This window comes from Centroberyx gerrardi, chromosome 22, assembly GCF_048128805.1.
Source record: "Centroberyx gerrardi isolate f3 chromosome 22, fCenGer3.hap1.cur.20231027, whole genome shotgun sequence".
NCBI lineage: Eukaryota > Metazoa > Chordata > Actinopteri > Beryciformes > Berycidae > Centroberyx > Centroberyx gerrardi.
In genome coordinates this window covers 9,549,863-9,568,381 of record NC_136018.1, presented here as the reverse complement: position 1 = coordinate 9,568,381, position 18,519 = coordinate 9,549,863, and the positions used below count along the sequence as shown (strand labels likewise).

Below are 18,519 nucleotides of genomic sequence, written 5' to 3'. Positions count from 1 at the left end.
AGATAATGAATGATAAACATAAGGTTACGACCTATGGATTAAAATACAATTAAGAGGGAGGGGGGGGATTCAGTGGTTTGAGGTGAGGAGAATTTGCCTGTGAGGGGATACATTACATTTAACTGAATTAATTCTCACCATTTGGAGAGCAGCAGTGACTTTCCTGAGCCTGGACCACCAGACACCAGCAGTGGAGGGGTGGGAGGGGGAGCGGCTATCATGTCATTCAGACGATCTATATACTGAGGGCAGAAAGACATCAGAAACCACACAGATCCAGAGAAATGAATTAACAAATGAATAGATTGAGAGACAGGCTTAAGGAGCTGGGAAGAGGAGGAAATCTGCCTACCTTCTGGAAGCCCAGCTGTGAGGTGGTGCTGCAGGCCTGCTGGTACGCCTCGATCTGTTCCTGCTCATCATGCAGGTCCCACAGCACGTCTCCCGAGTCCTCCTCACGGCCCTCCTCTATCCCAGAGTCCTTAGAGTCAACATCTGCTCCCTCAAGACCCAGCAACTCCTAGATGGCGAGGGACGGGGGAGTGGCTATATAAATCGCTGTACAGACAACACTTCAGGCTCTCTTCTATGAATTGGTGAACAGACTGATGTCACTGAAGGAACGTCCTGTACCTGTTTGATGACTTTCTCTAGTTGAGCGTAAATCATGGCTGCCCCATCCTCTGGAGAACCACTATGATCCACCACCTGGGTTCATGTACAAGAGATGTCAGCACATGCACTGAACTTGAAGATAAGCAACATTACTCTTAAGGTACAAACAAATGCACAAAGGCACACACACGCACATGCACATAACCTTAAGTATCACACCCATTCATTGCATGTGCTCATCACTTTTAGGAACTGTGCGGTGTCATTTAGTAAAGACTAGCTGTTATTTTTAAGAGGGAACACAACAAAACGTACTGCATGATTTGTGAAAGAACTCCCCCTGTCCGCAATTAGATTTTGACTTTGTATGTACACACACACACACACACACACCTTGACTTTAGCAGCCTTGTCAGCAGCATTGACCCTCTCCAGCAGCTGCCTGGTTGGCCCAGTCAAAGTCTGGTCTTCCCCGGTCCTGAGGTAGAGCACCAGCGGATGGCCGTCTGGGTTCTTCACAAAGGCCTCCTCACAATCTTCCACCACAGAGCTACACACATGCATTACACACAAATATCAGAACAATAGTTTTCCATTCTTTTAGATATATAAATACCCGATGGAATTAATGTACAGTCTTCAAAGGAGATGACTGGGGTTTGACAGGCATAGATGCCAAGATCTCATTTTGTTTGACTATAGAGAGGTATAGTGAAGGTAGTAAGGGACTGACCTAGTGACAGTGGATTTGAGAAGAAGCACACACACAGAGCTCCTTTCAATCTCCTGCCTGCGCTCCAGTGCGTAGGAGCCGGCATTGTCCTCGGGGAAGCTAACATTCAGGTAGAAATGGCCTAAACCCTCACACAGCCTCCGCAGCATGGGAGAGTGCTTCTGTAATAGAGACATAAACAGAGACAAACAGAATTGTTCCACATGATCCCCTGTAAACAGAATATGTATGCTGACTTGAATTGCCCATGTAACCAACCTTGATGAAGATGTCCAGCTCTGCCTTGGTCTCCTGGGTAAAGATTAGGTAGCAGCGCACTGTGTTACTCCACAAGGCCTGAGACACATGAGGGGAGACCTGTAGCAGACTGGCCACTGCAGCATCCCAGTCATCTGAAATAGACAGGCACACATGGGAGAGTGTGCAAAGCAAACACATGGACAGATAAGTGAATGCATACTTCAAAAGCTTCAAATACAAAAACATAACATATAAAAGGGGAAATGAACACCACAACTCTCATGTGACTTCAAGGTGTGAATCACCCACAAAGGTTAAATGCGAGTGGTGAAACATCTTCAACTCTTCATTTTAAATCCAGTGGATTTTGTTTTTATATTTTGTTGGACACAAGCCGCCAAACAAATTCTGAATTTCCTACCCACTACGGCCAGGGGGGCAAAAAAAGTTAGTTCCCTGGCTTGGCTACAACCCACATTCAGCTCTCCCCCCTTCCTGCAGACTTGATTCAAACAGTTTGCTTACCTCTGCTCACATTAGCAAACGGGCCCTCCACATCTATCAGACTGTGGGCAAACTCTGGTCCTCTGAAGGTCTGTTGCAATTGCATCATGCTGCCCATAGAGGGCTCACTCCCCAGCACACCACCAGTCCAGTACTCACACTGGGTCCCTGCAGCTACAGACAGACAAACAGCGAACAATACAATGTTCCTGAAGATCACCTCTCACAAAATTTGTGCCCAAGTAATATGTACTTAGTGAAAAATTAAAACAAAATAAAGCAAAGAGAAGAGAAAATAAAAAAGAAATGGCCATACATAGGCCTATTTGTAAGAATAGGAACAGTGTGAGGTTGTAGGTGTTACCGGTGACAGTAGTTCTGTTGTCATCTGAGTCGGAGTCATCTGGGTCATAGACCTGGATGCCCTGAGCCTGCAGCTGCTGCAGTTTGGCCTCCAGGTCCCTCTTGGCCCGCAGGAGATCCTGAATCTCCTTCTCCTTCGTCTCCCGGAAGATCTGGTGATCATATATCCGGATTGGTTAGGGCTACATTGGTGACTAGTGGAGAGCGGAGTGTGACTGGCACGAGCCCTGTAACAGATGTGGTGTAGTTTACCTTGAACTGTCGTTTTACTTTGTCCCTGTCATGTTCAAAGGTGGCAGCCCTCTCCATAGCTTGGTACTTTGCCTCCAGAGCACTCTCTTTCTCTCTGAGGATCTTCTGGTAGGTCTTCTGCAGAGCCTGTTGACATGGAGAATCATGACCACCAATGCTGTACCCAATAAGCCTATGCTATGATAAATTGCTTTTCATGTCATAGCCTCATGATCCTGTCCAGCATGCTCTTGCAAGTTTGTCCTTTTTTACCTGCAGTTCAGCTCTCAGCCTCTTGTTCTCCTCATCCAGCTTTGCCTCCTTCTTCTGCATGGATGAGATCTCATTATTCTTGCTCACACGGAAGATTTCATACTCTTTCCGGAGCCTTTCATACTCTGCAGCATACTCTAGATCCACAGAACCTGTGGATTTGAAACTGGCCCCAATCACCCGAGGTCCTCGGCGAAAGGAGCTGCGCAGGAGTCGGGCTTTTGGCTTGACCTCCACCGGGATCTCACAGGCCTCCCCACCTTCACCTCCATACGCATCCTCAATCACCTCTCCTGGGCTGACCAGGGAGGATGCAGTGCCCATGGTGGCTCCAGCAGCCTCAGCTTTAAAGCTATTCAGCCTTCTCGGATGCCCATAACTGCTCCTGAAGAGAGACAGGGACAATAATACAACAATGACAACTAGCACTGGGTTATGTAAGATGACATAGTGATAGAAAAATCTGCGCTCCGACTTCTCCTCTTCATGCGGTGGCTGAAAATCTCACAAATGTAACGCTACTTATCAAGTGTTAAGCTAATTAAACAGTTAAATAACGCCACAAAACTAGCGTCTACAAATGCAACAGCTGATACGACAATCATGAGTTACTTCCACAATAGCGCTTCCAGCTACAAAAGGTTTATTAATAAGTTGTGCCTTTACTATTCTCACCAATACCGTTACAAATAGTGATGCTGGGCTAGCTAACGTAACGTACGGGGATAGCTGGTTAACGCTCGACGCTCCGTTTCCTACGCAAAAGACTACAAGAATAACACAATGGCAACTTCTCTAAATATTTTAAATATGACAGATTGATGATAAACAACCCCAAGCCTTGGTCAAAACACACGAAGCTAGCTTAAATAAACAAGAATGCACTTACGATCCGCTCCCTTCTCAGCTTCTTCCTGGCTGCCTTGGTAACAACAAGTCGACCTTACGGATGCTCACACAAGTCAAAATAGTCGAAAACCCCAAAAAATCTGGACCACGTTGATGTTTTTTGCTCTCTGCCTTCACTCTGTTGTGTGGGGTAAAGATGGTGGTTTTGAACTTCTGATAGTGGAGGACTGTCACATTTTGATATTAGGCACCAACTCCACATGTAACATTTAAGTATAAATGCCCTCAACATAAAAACAAATGCACACAACACTAGGTTCATCAACTTGCAGGCCTATAAACCAGTTTTCTGGCCTAGGCTTATGCCTTTTTATTGTCTAGTCTTTTTTATTTACGTATAGCCCTTTACCACAAGCATGTCTCAAGTAGCTTTACATAGCATCATATATAGTACATGTCATACACATACTACATCATATACACATAGTACACACATCATATACATCCTATACTATGTCATGTAGGTTACATACTTCATATACATCATATAGCCTACTATACACATCAGATTTTTACTACATTACATACATCATATACCATACTACACAAACACACTCAATTTTAGAGTCTCCAATCCACCAGAGCTGCATGTCTTTGGACTGTGGGAGGAAACCCACGCAAACACAGGGAGAACATGCAAACTCCACACAGAAAGGACCATTGTATTGAACTTAGGTTATTTGCATACATGACACTGATTGCTGATTATCTTCCCTGTTTCTACGGAATAGCTGAAGCAGTATGTTTCTGTATGCACTTGTCAGGAAGAAATACATTATAGGATCCAGTACACCACTAACACAGGTCAATGCAGAAGTGATCCGATTGGCTCTTGCAAGTGCAATCATGTGGCTATGACTGTATCTTTCAATATAGATAACACGGCTCACGTGGTAAGGCACAAAGGCAAACAGGAAGTTCATCATTACGAGAATGATCATTCGGATAGCCTTGTCTTTCACTGGCCTTTCCTCCTTTTGCTTGACTGTCCTCAGTTTCAACAGGATCAGTATGTAGGACACTATTATGGTGATGAGGGGAATAACAAACGCCACAAGAGTGGAAACCAAAGCTGTGGGTGATGTCGTTTCCAAATACAGCTGGTTACACATGCCAGTCGAATTGTTGGTCACATGCTTTTTGGACATAAGTACAGGACTCATAGACACAATAACTGTGACCCATAGCAGTCCCACAGCCACCCTCGCATATTTAATCTTCCTAACTGACCGTGATTTGACAAACAGAACCACGGCCAGGAGTCTGTCCAGGCTGATGAAGCTCATTAGGTAGAGGCTGCAGTACATGTTCAGGTAAAATAGGAAGCCTACAAGCTGACAGAGGATGTGTCCAAAGGGCCAGTAACTGTAAGACAGGTGGTAAACTATTCGCATGGGTAGAATGAGGATGTAAGAGATGTCTGCTATGGCTAGGTGCCTCAGGAAGACCTGTGAAGGGGAGGTAGTGCTTCCCTGGCGACAGAAGGCCCACAGAGCTAAGGCATTTCCAGGCACAGCGATGACGAACACCAGGATGTAAAATGTAGCAAAGACGATGTTCTCTTGGTGGGAGTCTCCGCCATAGAAGCCCTGTCTCTCCTCCTCAGTGATGTTCATGGTTGTGTAGAGGATCAGCCTGGGGAAGCAAAGGCACATACAGTACCTTTTATGACTGAGGGTCCTCTGATAGCCTAGTCAAATAATCTTTCCTTGATTAGTCAAGTGTTGCAAAAGTGCAATGTGTGTTATCTTTCAAGGTATGCTGACTTTCGAAATGTGTGAAAAAATATCAACTTGCGCACATCATGGTTAAATGTGGTTTATAAGAAATAGGAACTGTCTTTGCATGACCTCAACCAGTGTTGGGGAAGCTACTTTAAAAGTATATTTTTACGAGCTACTAGGTACTTACATTGGAAAAAGGTGAACTACAGCAAAGCTGCACTCAAGATAAATAGTTTTGTTGACTACGTAGTTGGAACTACTTTGCAAAACATGATATTTACATCTGCTGTGTCATATAATACAAATCACACAACTGCAAAAATACCACTGATTAGGATGTTAACAAAAGATGGATCTTTTTTGTCAAATAGAATATATTTTTATTTGAATAAAGTGCAAGGGATGTTCATCGCAGGAGGAAGTGCAAGGAGTTAATTTTCTGGTGTATGTAATGTCAGTCACTCCTACAGTTTCACTCAGACAACTGTCTGCCACAGACTATAGTCTGGATCTAAATCCAAACCAAACAACCCAATTTGGGTTCTTCACAGGAAACAAAGTGGAGGGAATGTTAAATTTCGGTTGTATGTTAACTTAGATAAATGTATAACAAATAAATAAGAATTATACAAAAAAGAAGGAAAGGACCAAGGCAATTGTTCTTTGAAAAAGTGAAAAAATCATGTGAATTTGTTAAAAACATGTTTTGGCAATATGGCATCTTCCAGGAAGCTCATAACTTCATGCTTCCTTGTTAACAGGAAACCTATGTGTTAAAAAGGAAACATATATATTTGACTACATGAAACCAAACATCATGCAATAAAGGTGTTTCAACTTTTATTTTAGCTGAAGAAGAGTTGCCTTGGTTCTTTCCTTCTTTTTTTGCATAATTTTGATATTTCCTTACCAAAGAGCACCTTCTTTTTTAATACCAAATCCCACTGAAGCACTTTTTCTGCTTTCAAATAGTTGGTAGTTGCAGTGGTTATCTACACCTCAAATTACAAAAAATTAATACACTACAAATATCACTATCCAAATTTTGTTTTTAGTTGAAGTACCACCAAGCTACAGCAAAATGCATTTAAAACTAGCTTAATTAAATGTAGTGAAACTAGGCCTACTCTGCAACACTGGCTATAACTAAGATATAACCTATTTAAAACATACAGGTTTTCAAAAGAGAAGTACTGAAGTATCATGTGGCAGTCAGTTAAATGCAGTTGCAGTTCATGTAGTTCATATCCTAAACCTACAAAATGAATGCTGTAAATAAAGCGTAGTTTATAATAAATCAGTCTTTTTAAATTGCTATACAATGATGTAACTTAGGCCTACTGCAGGATCATGAGAATAAACAGTGCTGTCATTTTGTCAATACTCAGAAGAGAAATCATATTCCTTACCTGTAATCCGAGAAGTACAGAATACGGTGTTCTACATACACAATCGTTGAAAAACACCAATATGAAAATATGAGACAGGTCAAGCTGCAATGACAGCTAGAGATGACTGGTGTTATATCTCTGTTCTGTGTTGCATTTCCACTTTTGAACAGGCACACACGCACACGCACGCGCACGCACACACACACACGCACATGCACACACACAGGAAGCTTTATGAAACAGAAAATGAAATCATTCAAGCTCAATGCATTACAAGCATGCAGGTCTTTATTGTTGCTATTCCAACACAGTTTTTGTCTTTACCACATTGCTCTTTAGTAGTATGGTTTAAAGCTTTACAAAAATGAGAGAAAACCAAATATTTACAAAATCTATCTGTGCAAACATAATTCTTCTTTTACACCACTCTCCTAAAGTATTTGAAAGGCATGCATACAAATAAACTTTGGTATGTTAACAAAACTACTCATTTTCTTATTAGAAGCATCTATGTACATGTGGTAGAACAGTTTAATCACTTTGTTTTTAGTACAGTTTACATTTAGACAACGATAAATGTTAACTTAAGAAACAGAGACCTCCAGTAAAACTACTGAGGTCAAGACTTCAGCCGTCACACCCAGAGAGTGCATGTAAAATTCCCCTAAATCCCATGATTGGCATAGGCCCGAAGTGACATACTGTACAACAACTTTGGCAAATAGGCACACTAAAAAGAAAACTTGTATAACTCATGATACCAGTTTTACATATCTGTAAAAGAAATTGGCAGTGCATATGGGTAAGTATGAGAAAATATTCTTAAAAAAACAGAAGTTAATGCAGTTCAACTTTAAATGTCTGTATACATTATGTATACATTCATAAAAGGCATTTACAAGGGCTGTGTTGAATGTCTGGCAACATAAGAAATATAGAAGATTAAAATATACTATGGTTATCCAGTCTCTGGTTTGAAAAATAAAACACATACAATTTTTACATGGTCTTTGTGATTGTACATCAACTCTATATTCTCTATTCATAGCTACTGCAAGAAAAATATATAAATTTTCAACACCATGAGAGCCTCTATTAGAGCCTTCCACTTCAACTACAAAGTGGTAAAACCATATCATTTTTAGTTCTGTTTTAAATTATTTTGTCAGTACGTCTGATACACCTTTAAGAAAGAATCAAATTTCAAGTTAATATCATCCGAAATGGGAAAACGCAACTCAAAAGAGATAAAAGCATTGGTGTGAGGATGCCAGTGTCAAATAAAACATGAATGGGAGAGGAGTGCATCACTTAACACTTTTACAACAGCCATCAAAAAGAGAAAACAAAAATCAACAAACTAAAACCATCTAAAATGAGACATGAACAAGTCTACCTGCCATGCGGTAAAGCCAGAGGGGCTATACTGGGGCTAGGTAGTGTCCTTAGCTGCTGTGGCTGTTGGGATGCAGGATTTGCCGCTGCTGCCGTTGTGGGGCCTGTAGCTGGTGAAGCTGGGGGTGTGTATGGTGCGGATGCTCTTTCCACCTGGGCCCAAAGGGGTGGGCGACAGAGGGGAGGGGGAGGAGGAGGAGGATGAGGAGAAGGAAGAGGAGGAGGAGGAGGAGTGCGCTCGACCATTTTGAGTCTGCGAGGAGAACGAGAGAGCTTTACCTGTGTGCTGTGAGGGTGTGGGGAGTTTGAGGGATCCGTTAGACAGGGAGGGGATGTGGGAGGAGTGGACAGAGCCGGAACGAGGGGTGTGAGGGGACGGGATGGAGGACTTGGTCGTAGAGGAGGAGGAGGAGGAGGAGGAGGAGGAGGGAGGAGAGGAAGGGTTAGTGGGGTTAGTAGCATCTGAGTTTTGAGCAGACTGGGAGCTGCCTTTAGTAGAGCTAGGATAAAAAGCAGGGATTTTAGAGGTGGGTGCAGTAGGGGAAGTAGTTTTATGATCCCCTCCCACTCTTTTAGCACTTCCGTTAGCCTGCAAACAGAGATGCCAAAACAGATACTGGTTGTCAAAAAAGGGATCTGGTCAAACGAAATAACAAATATAAAAGGCAAGATGTTAAAAAAAACTCTAAAGTTATCGACATAGAAACATATGACTGCACAAACACAAATATCACTAAGACACAACTAAAAGACACACAAAAAAATCAACAGCTAGCTCTATTTTTACTAGATTACATGAGGGGTGAGAAACATTTAACTGTGAGACATGCTACCAAGAAGTAGACAGGACAGAGTGAGAGAACATTGCAAAGGTTAGAGAGAAGGATGGAGGAAGGGAGGGGCATCTGTACAGACTGCCTTGTATGTTAGAGGGATTGCCAGGCTTTGTCAAGGGGCTGTGGGTGAAAACTCAGAAGGCAAGGGGTGGAGAGAATTAGATAACAGAGTTGGGAGTTTGAAGAGCGAGAGAAGACGGGGGCAATGTGGGCAAATACTCCACTGACACAGGTGGTGCAAGACGGTGAGTTGTGGGGAGGTCTTTTAGGTAAGGAAAGATATCAAAGTGAGGTTAAGTAGCTATGCAGTAAGTTTGGGTTTTAGCAGAGGTGCACTGTGAGAAGGGGGGAGCATAGCCAAAAAGTAAGTTAGGTTTGTATTTTAACATAGCCAAAAGCATCCTGGGGTTTGGCAACACTGGTTAGGAACTCAGCTGTGATGGGAACCGGAGATGTGATGACAACTCAGTTGATGACAGGATAGGATTTCACTTTTCTTTGCCATTTCTCCATTTTTTTTTTTGTTTAGTCACCAACACAGTGAAAGCCATGAGCAGTGTGGACATGCAGAAGCATACAGTACAGTGATGTTATGGGGTAACAGTCAAGAGTCAAACATGCCTTCCAGTCAGAGCAGACTCGAGAGAAACATTAACAGATCCACAGTGGCCATCACAGGCCCATTTTTTTTTTCAAAACACTTGAAATCTCACAGCTTTGGTAGTCTTTTTTCCCCTTATGATAATACAAGCCTCTTGTTTTCAAACCCTATATAAGTTTCCTCTAGTCCCTGGTAAGGCCCTACAGTAAAACTACCTGTCGGAACTGCCTCTGAGCGTCCTGCAGTTTTTGCTGTTTTCCTGCTTTGTCAGTAGTACCCGGCGACTGCCTGGACTTCGCAGACAAGGGGACGGGCATCCGACTAGTAGGGGAAGCGACACTGGCGTTCTGCAAGAGGATCCAAACGAAAAACAAAACAAGAAATAAAACAAAAGAAAGAAAAAAAAAACACCATATAGGAAGTATGAAAATCAAGGCACCAACAGGTAAAAACCTGTTAATTCAACAGTTAGACCGTTCATTGATGTTCAACACCAGTGAAAGCACATGCACCCCCTGGGACCTTAAACCGAAAATACACTCAATATAGTACATGCAGTCAAGGACAAGGAAGATAACAAAGATTAATCAACGTGAGAGTGTCATTCTTTGATGAAGAGTTTGCCACTTGCTGAAAACCCCAGTTAGAGTTTTAGCAGTGAATTGAGGGAGAAAGATGGTAGGCAGGAACCCATGAAAATGCCACTCCCCAATCATGTCAACATGATTTCACAGGGAGAAAGCCAAGGGGGACATTTCCGACATTTCCAAGCACCTGTGGAGTGGATTAATGATTTTGTAATCACAGTTGTTAGGGATGGAGTGAAGGTAGGTTGGAAGATTGAAAATAAAGGACCCAAAGCCTCCCGGAGCAACAAGAGCTAGAGAGAGACCTGTTGTACGGTGCTGGGGGCACTGGGGGCAGTGGTGGTGGTAGTAGTAGGGATGACTACAGGGCGAGGGAGGAGCTGAGGTTTAGTCTTCTTCCGCAATGAACTTTTGCTGGGTAGAGGGACCTTAGGGCCTGAGCCTTTGGAGGAAGGGAGAGAGGACGACCTCTTCAGCCCTACTCCCTCCGTACTCTTCCCATTCCCTCCTTTAGCCTCCTCCACACGGGCCGGCTCCTCGGGTGAGCGTGGTCCCATCTCACTGATAGTGGTCTCCAGCTGCTTGATGGTCTGCTCTAGGCTGTCCAGTGTCTTGTAGGTGCTCTTCCGGATCTCATCTGTCCTGCAGAGGGAGTCAGAATTCTCCCTCTTCACCGGGGCCGAGCCTCCTGGGGCCTTGGGGGTGTCCGCCAAGGATTTAGAACGCACAATCTCAAATCTCTTCGCTTCTTTGTGCTGTCTGACGGTACCGTCGGTTTCCTCCTCGTCCTCATACACCACCACCTGGAGGGTCTTCTTGCCTGACTTGGTGCCTGTGCGAAGAGCCTGGGACAGTGCCGCCAGCTGTTTCTTAGGGAACTTGAACTTGAACTTCTTCTTACCGTCCTGCTTGGTGTCTCCAGTTGATTCTGAGTTTACTCCACCCTCCGTCAGTTCAGAGATGGAAGAAGAGGAGGAAGATGATAAGCTAGTGCGGTCTGCAGCCATTTGCGAAGAGCCAAGGCCACCACTGACCTTCTTGGCCTTGCCATCACCCACGTCGGGTCCTTCGACCTTTACTTGCCCACTACTCCTCTCCATGTCCGACTCCTCACTCTCCTCATCGATGCGCTCTTCCGCTAGCATCCTCTCCAGCTCCTCTTCGCACTCAAAGATGGTTGACAAGCGCTTGTAGGCCGAACGGATGTCCATGGGCTCATCAAAAATGATGATGACAGGCTTCTTGTTGAAGCCATTATCCTGTGGCATGGTGGGATCCGTGGCAGAGTTTCCCGTACCGTTTCCTCGGTTCCCAGCCCCACCTACAGTGACGGTCTGGACACTTCCCTTCTTAGCATTGACCAGCTCCTGGTACTCTCCACAGGACAGGGCCTGAACCTTGGTGTGAGTGATCATAAAGGCTATGTTGTCAGGGGGTGGAGGAGCCTCTTCTCCAGGGAGGTCAGGGCTAAGACTAGCCTCCTCATCACCCTCGGCTCCGGGCAGGTCACTGTCCTCACTAGGAGCCTTCTCTGGGGGAGCGACATCACTCTTAGGCCCCTCTCTTGTGGTGCTGGTTGTTGAGGCGGCCACAGGCTCAGGTATTATACTCTTACTAGAAGAAATCTGCACTTGGATGACTGAGGACTTCAATTTCTTTTCAGTGTTAATTTGGTTGAGGATAATGTTTCCTTTCTCCACTTCTGCACTGGTCTTCAAGGACGCTGAGCGTTTGACTTGCTTCTTAGGCAGTTTGAAACCATTCAGCCCCACAGGCTTGGGTGATATAGGCGGAGGCGTTATAGGTGGGGGTGATACGGGTGGCTCTGACAGTGGCTGTTGCTGCTGTTGCTGGCTTGGAGAATTGTCATTAACATTGACATTTGACACCTGTGATGGGGGCAGTGTGGGCTCTCGGCGTTCAGGGGTTTCCTCCACTCCTGATGGGGGTGGATGCTCTTTGGAAATCTGTCCAGTCACATAGTATATGACCTGTGGAAATGAAAAAGTCAGAGAATCATTATTTAAAAACTCCCAAACCGAGCACATGCATTGCCTACACATTAACATGAATATGTTTTCATAATACATGTGGCTTTCTCAAACCTGTCATCAATAAAAAATGAAGATAATAACTGACACAGTAGGATACTGTAATTAACAAAAAAATAGAAAAGTCATACATACCCCTGGGCTCTGTCGGACGGTGGTATTGCCGTTTTCATCTGTGTCTGGATCTTTATCCTCTCGACTGGGCTCTGAGCTCTGCTAGGACAGTGTGTGAGGGAACAATATTATTGTGCGACTGGCGTGTTAGGATGCTGTGGATTCAATTTAAATTCACATATGATTGCAGTAGCATCCATGGTGTCAACACTGCGTTGGGTAATAACCTTCTATGAGGGAATAGTATCCTCCAGCAAAATATATGTATTGCTCAAATTGACTGGAGTATCATGTAACTTCACATTTATGTGCTATTTTGATATTAAATACTTTATAGCAAAATGTATACTGTTTAAAAGCTAAGATTCATTTCAGACTGACCAGATGAGCTAAAAATGTAAATTCTACAAGGACAAACCCTATCTGTTTATTCTTCATATATTTAGCTAATACTGCTAATCAAATTTTCATTTAGTCTCTCTGACATGTTGATTGAATTAAGATTAAAGATTCAGATCAAGCGTATCTTTGGTTAATGACCTAAATGTGAAAAAATCAGATTGTTGTGATAGGTAAATAGGTGTAAAACTGAAACAGCAAATCAAGGTAAAGTTGTGCAAAGACGCAGAGAAATAGAAAAGTAATTCCTCAGAGAAAGTATAGGTGAGGGAGAAGAGCATGCAAAGTGGCCAGACTGACCTCTAGTGAACCAAGTCTGCAAAAACAGGTTGTGTCTAAGGTAAAATGTCTTACAATCTTGTTTCACTTAATAGCCAATCAATTCAGATGGATTTCTTTGGTTGATTTTGTATGAAGAGATGTAATTTTAATACAAAAAAAACACACAAGACGATTTAATTGCCTGTAGAATACAGTGCTGAGTTCTTTATTTATTTGGATGAAAAAGGACAAGCAATAATGAAATCAGTGGCAAAACACATCATCATTTGGTCCAGACACACAAAAGACAGAGCATCTTTTCAGACCCTTCATTTTATGCAGACTTAATCCTGAAACAATAAATTCAAGCTGTGATTTCCAGCAGAATCAGAAGAGGGAAAGAAAAAGAGGCGGGAAGACAGGGAGCTTTTTGGAGGCAGCTGTTACAGGTTTCTCTCGAGCCAAAGCAGGGGTGCAAAAAGTTGTAGAAGGGTTAAGGCACAGCCATCGATTATATCAGACAGTCGGCAGAAGCAGGCAGTTAGCTGGACAGCTGAACGGCGACATATCTTTTACCTTTGTCTCTTTGAGGGGCAATAAGCCCCCCGGTCTTAGCTCTCTGATTTGCGGTTCAATTCGAGCGGTGGGCTCTACCAAATTTTTCACCCCTACATCCTTAACTGTGCACTTCTGGAAAACCTGAGGAGTGGAGAAAGGTCAGGGAATTGGGGACAAGGATTTTGGGGGGAAGGAGTTTCAGTATCTTTACCACTGTCACAGCTTTAAAACCCACACATCTGGTGCATTCATTTTTATCAGCAAGAGAAATGTGAACAAAATTTGTCTCAGAATCAAGGAGTCAACTAGTTTGCCCACTATCAGTGCCCATCCTTTGCCACTGTGAGGAAGTCAACCATCATGGGAAGAAATAAAGGGTGACCCACTCCCACAATGCAGAATGTTTTCAAATGCAGTATACCTTACCTCACAGGACACAGTTGGCATGTGTGTTTGCTCATGTGTGTGTTTGAGGGAGTGAGTGTGTATATATGCATGAGTGCACATGTGTATCTAACCTGGAGTTCGGCCATGATCTTGTCCCCTTCGTCCTCCTCGTCTCTGACAACAGAAGCAGTGACAGGGGGAGGACTGGCAGACTTGGGCTTGGTCTCTGGGGGCACCTTGGTGGGCTTGGGTTGGGGAGCGGGAGGTGGGGCCTCTTCTTCTCCCTCCTGTAACAATGGATGGATGAGAAATAAGTTATTTCCCATTATTTTTCCATAGCCAACAAGGCTTTATAGATTATTCGAAGCTTAAGTAATGGTGCTCCAAACAATCCAAGTCAACAAAGGTCTCATTCCTTAATTATGTGATTACAGTTGACATTGTAATGTCGTTTCATTTCTCACAACATGTCATTATGCTCTCACCATGGTTTATTTTCAAAGTATGTCCAAGGGCAGAAAGAGCTGCACTGTTACCGCTGTTACTGTTTTTTATGAGTGTGTGGGTATAAAAAAAGTTGACCAGAGGGGCAACACACAAGAGATCACAAGCTACAGCTGTAATTTGATCACGACTGTGTGACCAGACACCAACCACCAACCGCAGACTGACCTGAGCCGAGACAGACTCCTTTCTGCTGGTGTAGACAACCTCCCCAGAGCGTGTGGTGGTCATGCCTGAGCTGGAGCTGGGGTAGGTCTTCCTGGGAGGAGGCGGTGGCGGGGACTTGCTGGCCTTCTCTGACCCCAGCTTGGTAACCTTGTCAGTGGGTGCTGGCTTGGTAGCGGAGGGTCGCTCAATGCCAGCCTTGGAGGGCCGCTCCAATGCAGGTTTGGCTGGTTTCTCCATCACAGGCTTAGGGAGTTTCTCAGGACCCTGCTTGGCTGGTTTGTCTGAGTCAGGCTCAGGCTGGGGCTCTTCTGTCACACACAAATAACAGGGATCATTGAAATGACATAGGTGGATGCACCGCCAACGCTTGCTCATAAACCACAAAATGTAAAATGTGTTGCATGTATACTTTGGGTCTGTGGTTGGGGACAACAGTATGTGGCTTAAAATGACATTTGTATTAGATTTGTACCTGTTGGTGACTCCACGGGGCTGTGGCTGTCTACTTGGTCCCCAGTGGCAGCAGGAGGCAGTGCTGGGTTCTCTTCCACCTCCAGACTAGGAATGCCCTTCATCATGTTGGCCTGGGCCTCCTGGAGGATCTTCTCAAACTCCTTCCCATCGTAATGACCCATGTTCTGCCTCTTTTCTTCCCACTCCTTCTCTGCAGCCTGCCAGGTGGAGGGAGGGAGAGAGAGAGAGAGAGAGAAAGAAAGAAATATAAACAGGTTCTCTGATTCTGAGGAAGCTGAGTTGGGTAACATTATATCTAAGACAATAGTTAATCAATAAAGAAACTACAGAAGTCTAAAAGGACAAAACAATATAATTCAGTCACCAATGAAAGTATCTGAATTGAATTGTTTTGCAGTCTACAGGATGCTCGCTAATGAAGAGCAATGAGAGAGATGGAGAGGAATATTTAAAATCACCACAACGTTGCTACCTAAAGTTAGTCCACATAACAACTAAATAACGACCAAAAGACTCCAGGCAGGCGACTGAGCATACCTCTATGGACATAGCTCTGTTTTTGCTCTTGCCCTGACTGCTCTGGAGCTCCTCTATGACAAGATCCTGGTTGGCAGTGCCATTGCCATTATTCACCGGGTTGCCATGAGCCTTCTTGTGGCGGGCAGGGCTAGGAGGATCCGAGGTCGCCCCCTTCGGGGATTCCCGGCCTTGGCTCTGGCCGGGGATGGGGCTGGGAACATGAGTGGGGCTGGGGGTGAGTGGGGGGCTGGGCTGAGCCATCAAGGCCGCAGACTGCTGGGACTGCTGCATGTGGACCGGGGAGCTCTGGACGTGATGGATGACCACTGGGGAGGAAGGCATCACCTCTGATCTGATGGTGGAGCTCTGGGGCTCCGGCATGGCTGAGGGGGAGCCGGGCGGGGCTGAGGCTGGAGGAGCTGAGGCTGGGGGAGCTTCGGCGGGGGCCTCTGCCGCTGCGGCGGGGCTGTTGTCCACTGGGGCAGAAACAGTAGAGGGGTCGGATCCCTTCTGAAGGCCCTCGGTGGCACATCTGGAGAGAGCAGAGAAAACATTAGTTGATGTGATGCAAGCCCTAAAGATATCAAATACAGATGTTCTGAAAACAAACGTTACATGTTCTGATTACATAGCCAAAAGTCACTCTATTACAGTCTTAAATTACCTCTGTTTTTATACCAAAACACTTCACATGTTTGAAACCAATATTAGCATACATTTTCATTTTTAATCTAAATTTAATATACATCAAACCCTATCATAATGAAGTTGGCGAATAACATTGATCAACTCCGACATGAGGGGAGAAAACACAGCCAAGAGCTATGATGCAATGTGGATGGGTTTGGCAACCTGGCAAGCTTTGGGTAAAAGACGAGAGAGAGAGAGAGAAAGAAAGAGAGAGAGGGAGAGAGAGAGAGAGAAATAGATAGAGTGTGTTGGCTATCTGTGACATATTAAAATGGAAATGAGGTGCTGCTGTTTCCACTGAATTAATTCACTTATCGGTTCAGTGGAGGCGATGGAAGTAAATCAAGATGAACGCCACACTCCTCTGTCCACGCTGAATGACCCCTCTGATGGGATGAAGGCCAGCTCGCCAGCATAATCAAACAGTACAATCTCTCACATCACAGACCCCTGTGACTACCTCCGCAGAGCAGAGCGCTTCTGTTTTCATCTTCCATTCCCTCTCTCAATATCAGTCCCCATACCCTCCTCCCCTGATCCCTACTTTTCCCCCTTTCGATAGTTTTTCCTCTATCTTTCCTCTACCTCCTCAGACTGCTGAGTGTCTCGGTCAGGCTCTTGACCCTCTTCAGCATGCTGTCCAGTTTGTGCGGCTCCTCCTTCAAGAACTTGACAGCCTCCACCTCGACCCTGAGCACCGCCCGCATCCTGGTTTGTAGGGCCGGGAACTCTCCTGAGGAAAGACGCACACAATCATACATTTTGTAAACGCCTTTTATTTTAGAGTAGGGTTCGACCAGTATTGATTTTTACAAGTATTCAGTGTTCCCCAGAATATTTTTCTTTTGGTAAGGCGGAAAAGCCTCTGAAACAGCTTTTAGACCATCGTGTGACACTAAAAGTCCATACAAATGAAATTCTTTTAGGGTTAGCAGCTAACCCTGACCCTAACCCCAGCTATTCAATGTAGGGAAACTCTGCGACACATTACTACCTTTAAATATAGAATTAATTTACAAAAAGCATTACTGTACAATTAAATGAATACATACAATTTGCAAAGAAAAGAGAATTTCAATGCAGGGTTTCAACTGTTTTTATGGAGCTCAGCAGTGGAACGATATCCGATATTTAATAAAAGGCCAATATCGGCCCGATGCATTCACAAACCAATATATCCGTCTAACTATTGGTCTACAATTCAAACAATGACAACTAAATTGAACAATTTGAGCATGAAACACTGTCTTTAACTGCAACTGTAGTTTCGATAATCATAGCCCTTTACTAAGAATAGTTCGTACAGATGATTATACCCAGTGCTACTCCCAGTCTACAGCCATCTATTGTAATGAGTATCTTCTTCTCTGTCCTCTTACCTTTGAGCCCTGCCAGAGATTCTCCCACCTTCCTCAGATTGACCGCTCCCTCTTCCACATCCTTCAGGGTCACCAGTCTGTGTGTGGCCACCGAGTCCCTCTTCAGACAGTCCACATACTGCTCCAGCTCACTGCAGACAGACACAACAGATTGTGAAAGGGTACAAAGAATTTAGGGGATCATTCGTCCCTGAAAATATTGATAAATACAAAGAATATGAAACTATCACTGACAAATCCAAACCAAACAACAATATATTCGAGGAAAAAAGTCTAATTTCACTACTATTTTTTGACAGTTGTTACTATTATACTGATGTTTATGTACTTAGGCAATGTAGCTAAGGTGCCATCATGCCAATAAAGTTCTTTGAATGGAATTGAATTGAGAGAGTGAGATAGAGAGAAAGACAGAGAGAGAGAGAAACACACAGAGTCACAAAACTATTAAAATTAGATAGTAGACAACAGGGTGCTAGAAAAGGATGAATATTTTTTACTCTGTGTAAACACCAGGGGGCAGGACACTCTCATTTATCTTAAAGATCACACAACCTTACTGACTGGGCAAAGGTGAGAGCGGAGAAAATCGAATCATATGTAGACTATATAA

The 18,519-nt window shown here is 44.1% G+C and overlaps 3 protein-coding genes across 13 annotated transcripts in view; all 3 read right to left on the bottom strand.

Annotated features, from left to right (window-relative positions):
• The window catches only part of nphp3 (nephronophthisis 3), a 36,305-nt gene extending 32,432 nt beyond the window's left edge, over positions 1–3,873 (bottom strand). Inside the window, exons 1-11 of the mRNA XM_078291275.1 lie at positions 3,849–3,873; positions 2,960–3,344; positions 2,708–2,833; positions 2,457–2,607; positions 2,114–2,266; positions 1,607–1,740; positions 1,349–1,509; positions 1,009–1,165; positions 634–708; positions 353–520; positions 139–242 (exon numbers count right to left, since the gene is read on the bottom strand). Coding sequence (XP_078147401.1) covers positions 139–242; positions 353–520; positions 634–708; positions 1,009–1,165; positions 1,349–1,509; positions 1,607–1,740; positions 2,114–2,266; positions 2,457–2,607; positions 2,708–2,833; positions 2,960–3,283 — 1,553 coding nt within the window. The 5' untranslated portion in view covers positions 3,284–3,344; positions 3,849–3,873. The remainder of the gene's footprint in view (positions 1–138; positions 243–352; positions 521–633; positions 709–1,008; positions 1,166–1,348; positions 1,510–1,606; positions 1,741–2,113; positions 2,267–2,456; positions 2,608–2,707; positions 2,834–2,959; positions 3,345–3,848) is intronic.
• Positions 3,874–4,189: 316 nt separating this feature from the next.
• On the bottom strand, positions 4,190–7,087 carry LOC139929510 (uracil nucleotide/cysteinyl leukotriene receptor). Its single transcript, XM_071922430.2, has 2 exons — positions 7,002–7,087; positions 4,190–5,503 (listed from the first exon to the last, which is right to left on the bottom strand). Exon 2 carries the CDS (start codon positions 5,482–5,484, stop codon positions 4,540–4,542), a length of 945 nt encoding a protein of 314 aa, XP_071778531.1. The 5' UTR covers positions 5,485–5,503; positions 7,002–7,087; the 3' UTR covers positions 4,190–4,539.
• A 162-nt stretch (positions 7,088–7,249) lies between these two features.
• Positions 7,250–18,519, bottom strand: part of kiaa1217 (KIAA1217 ortholog) — a 111,102-nt gene continuing 99,832 nt past the window's right edge. For 4 of the 11 annotated variants that reach the window (XM_071922404.2, XM_071922397.2, XM_071922401.2 and 1 more), the window contains 11 exons: positions 17,907–18,037; positions 17,113–17,260; positions 15,856–16,369; positions 15,317–15,515; positions 14,845–15,152; positions 14,304–14,459; positions 13,804–13,926; positions 12,589–12,669; positions 10,708–12,393; positions 10,031–10,162; positions 7,250–8,967 (listed from right to left, as the gene is read on the bottom strand). In XM_071922404.2, coding sequence (XP_071778505.2) covers positions 8,416–8,967; positions 10,031–10,162; positions 10,708–12,393; positions 12,589–12,669; positions 13,804–13,926; positions 14,304–14,459; positions 14,845–15,152; positions 15,317–15,515; positions 15,856–16,369; positions 17,113–17,260; positions 17,907–18,037 — 4,030 coding nt within the window. In that variant the 3' untranslated portion in view covers positions 7,250–8,415. The remainder of the gene's footprint in view (positions 8,968–10,030; positions 10,163–10,707; positions 12,394–12,588; positions 12,670–13,803; positions 13,927–14,303; positions 14,460–14,844; positions 15,153–15,316; positions 15,516–15,855; positions 16,370–17,112; positions 17,261–17,906; positions 18,038–18,519) is intronic. The other 7 variants (XM_071922408.2, XM_071922398.2, XM_071922399.2 and 4 more) reach the window with 7 other exon arrangements.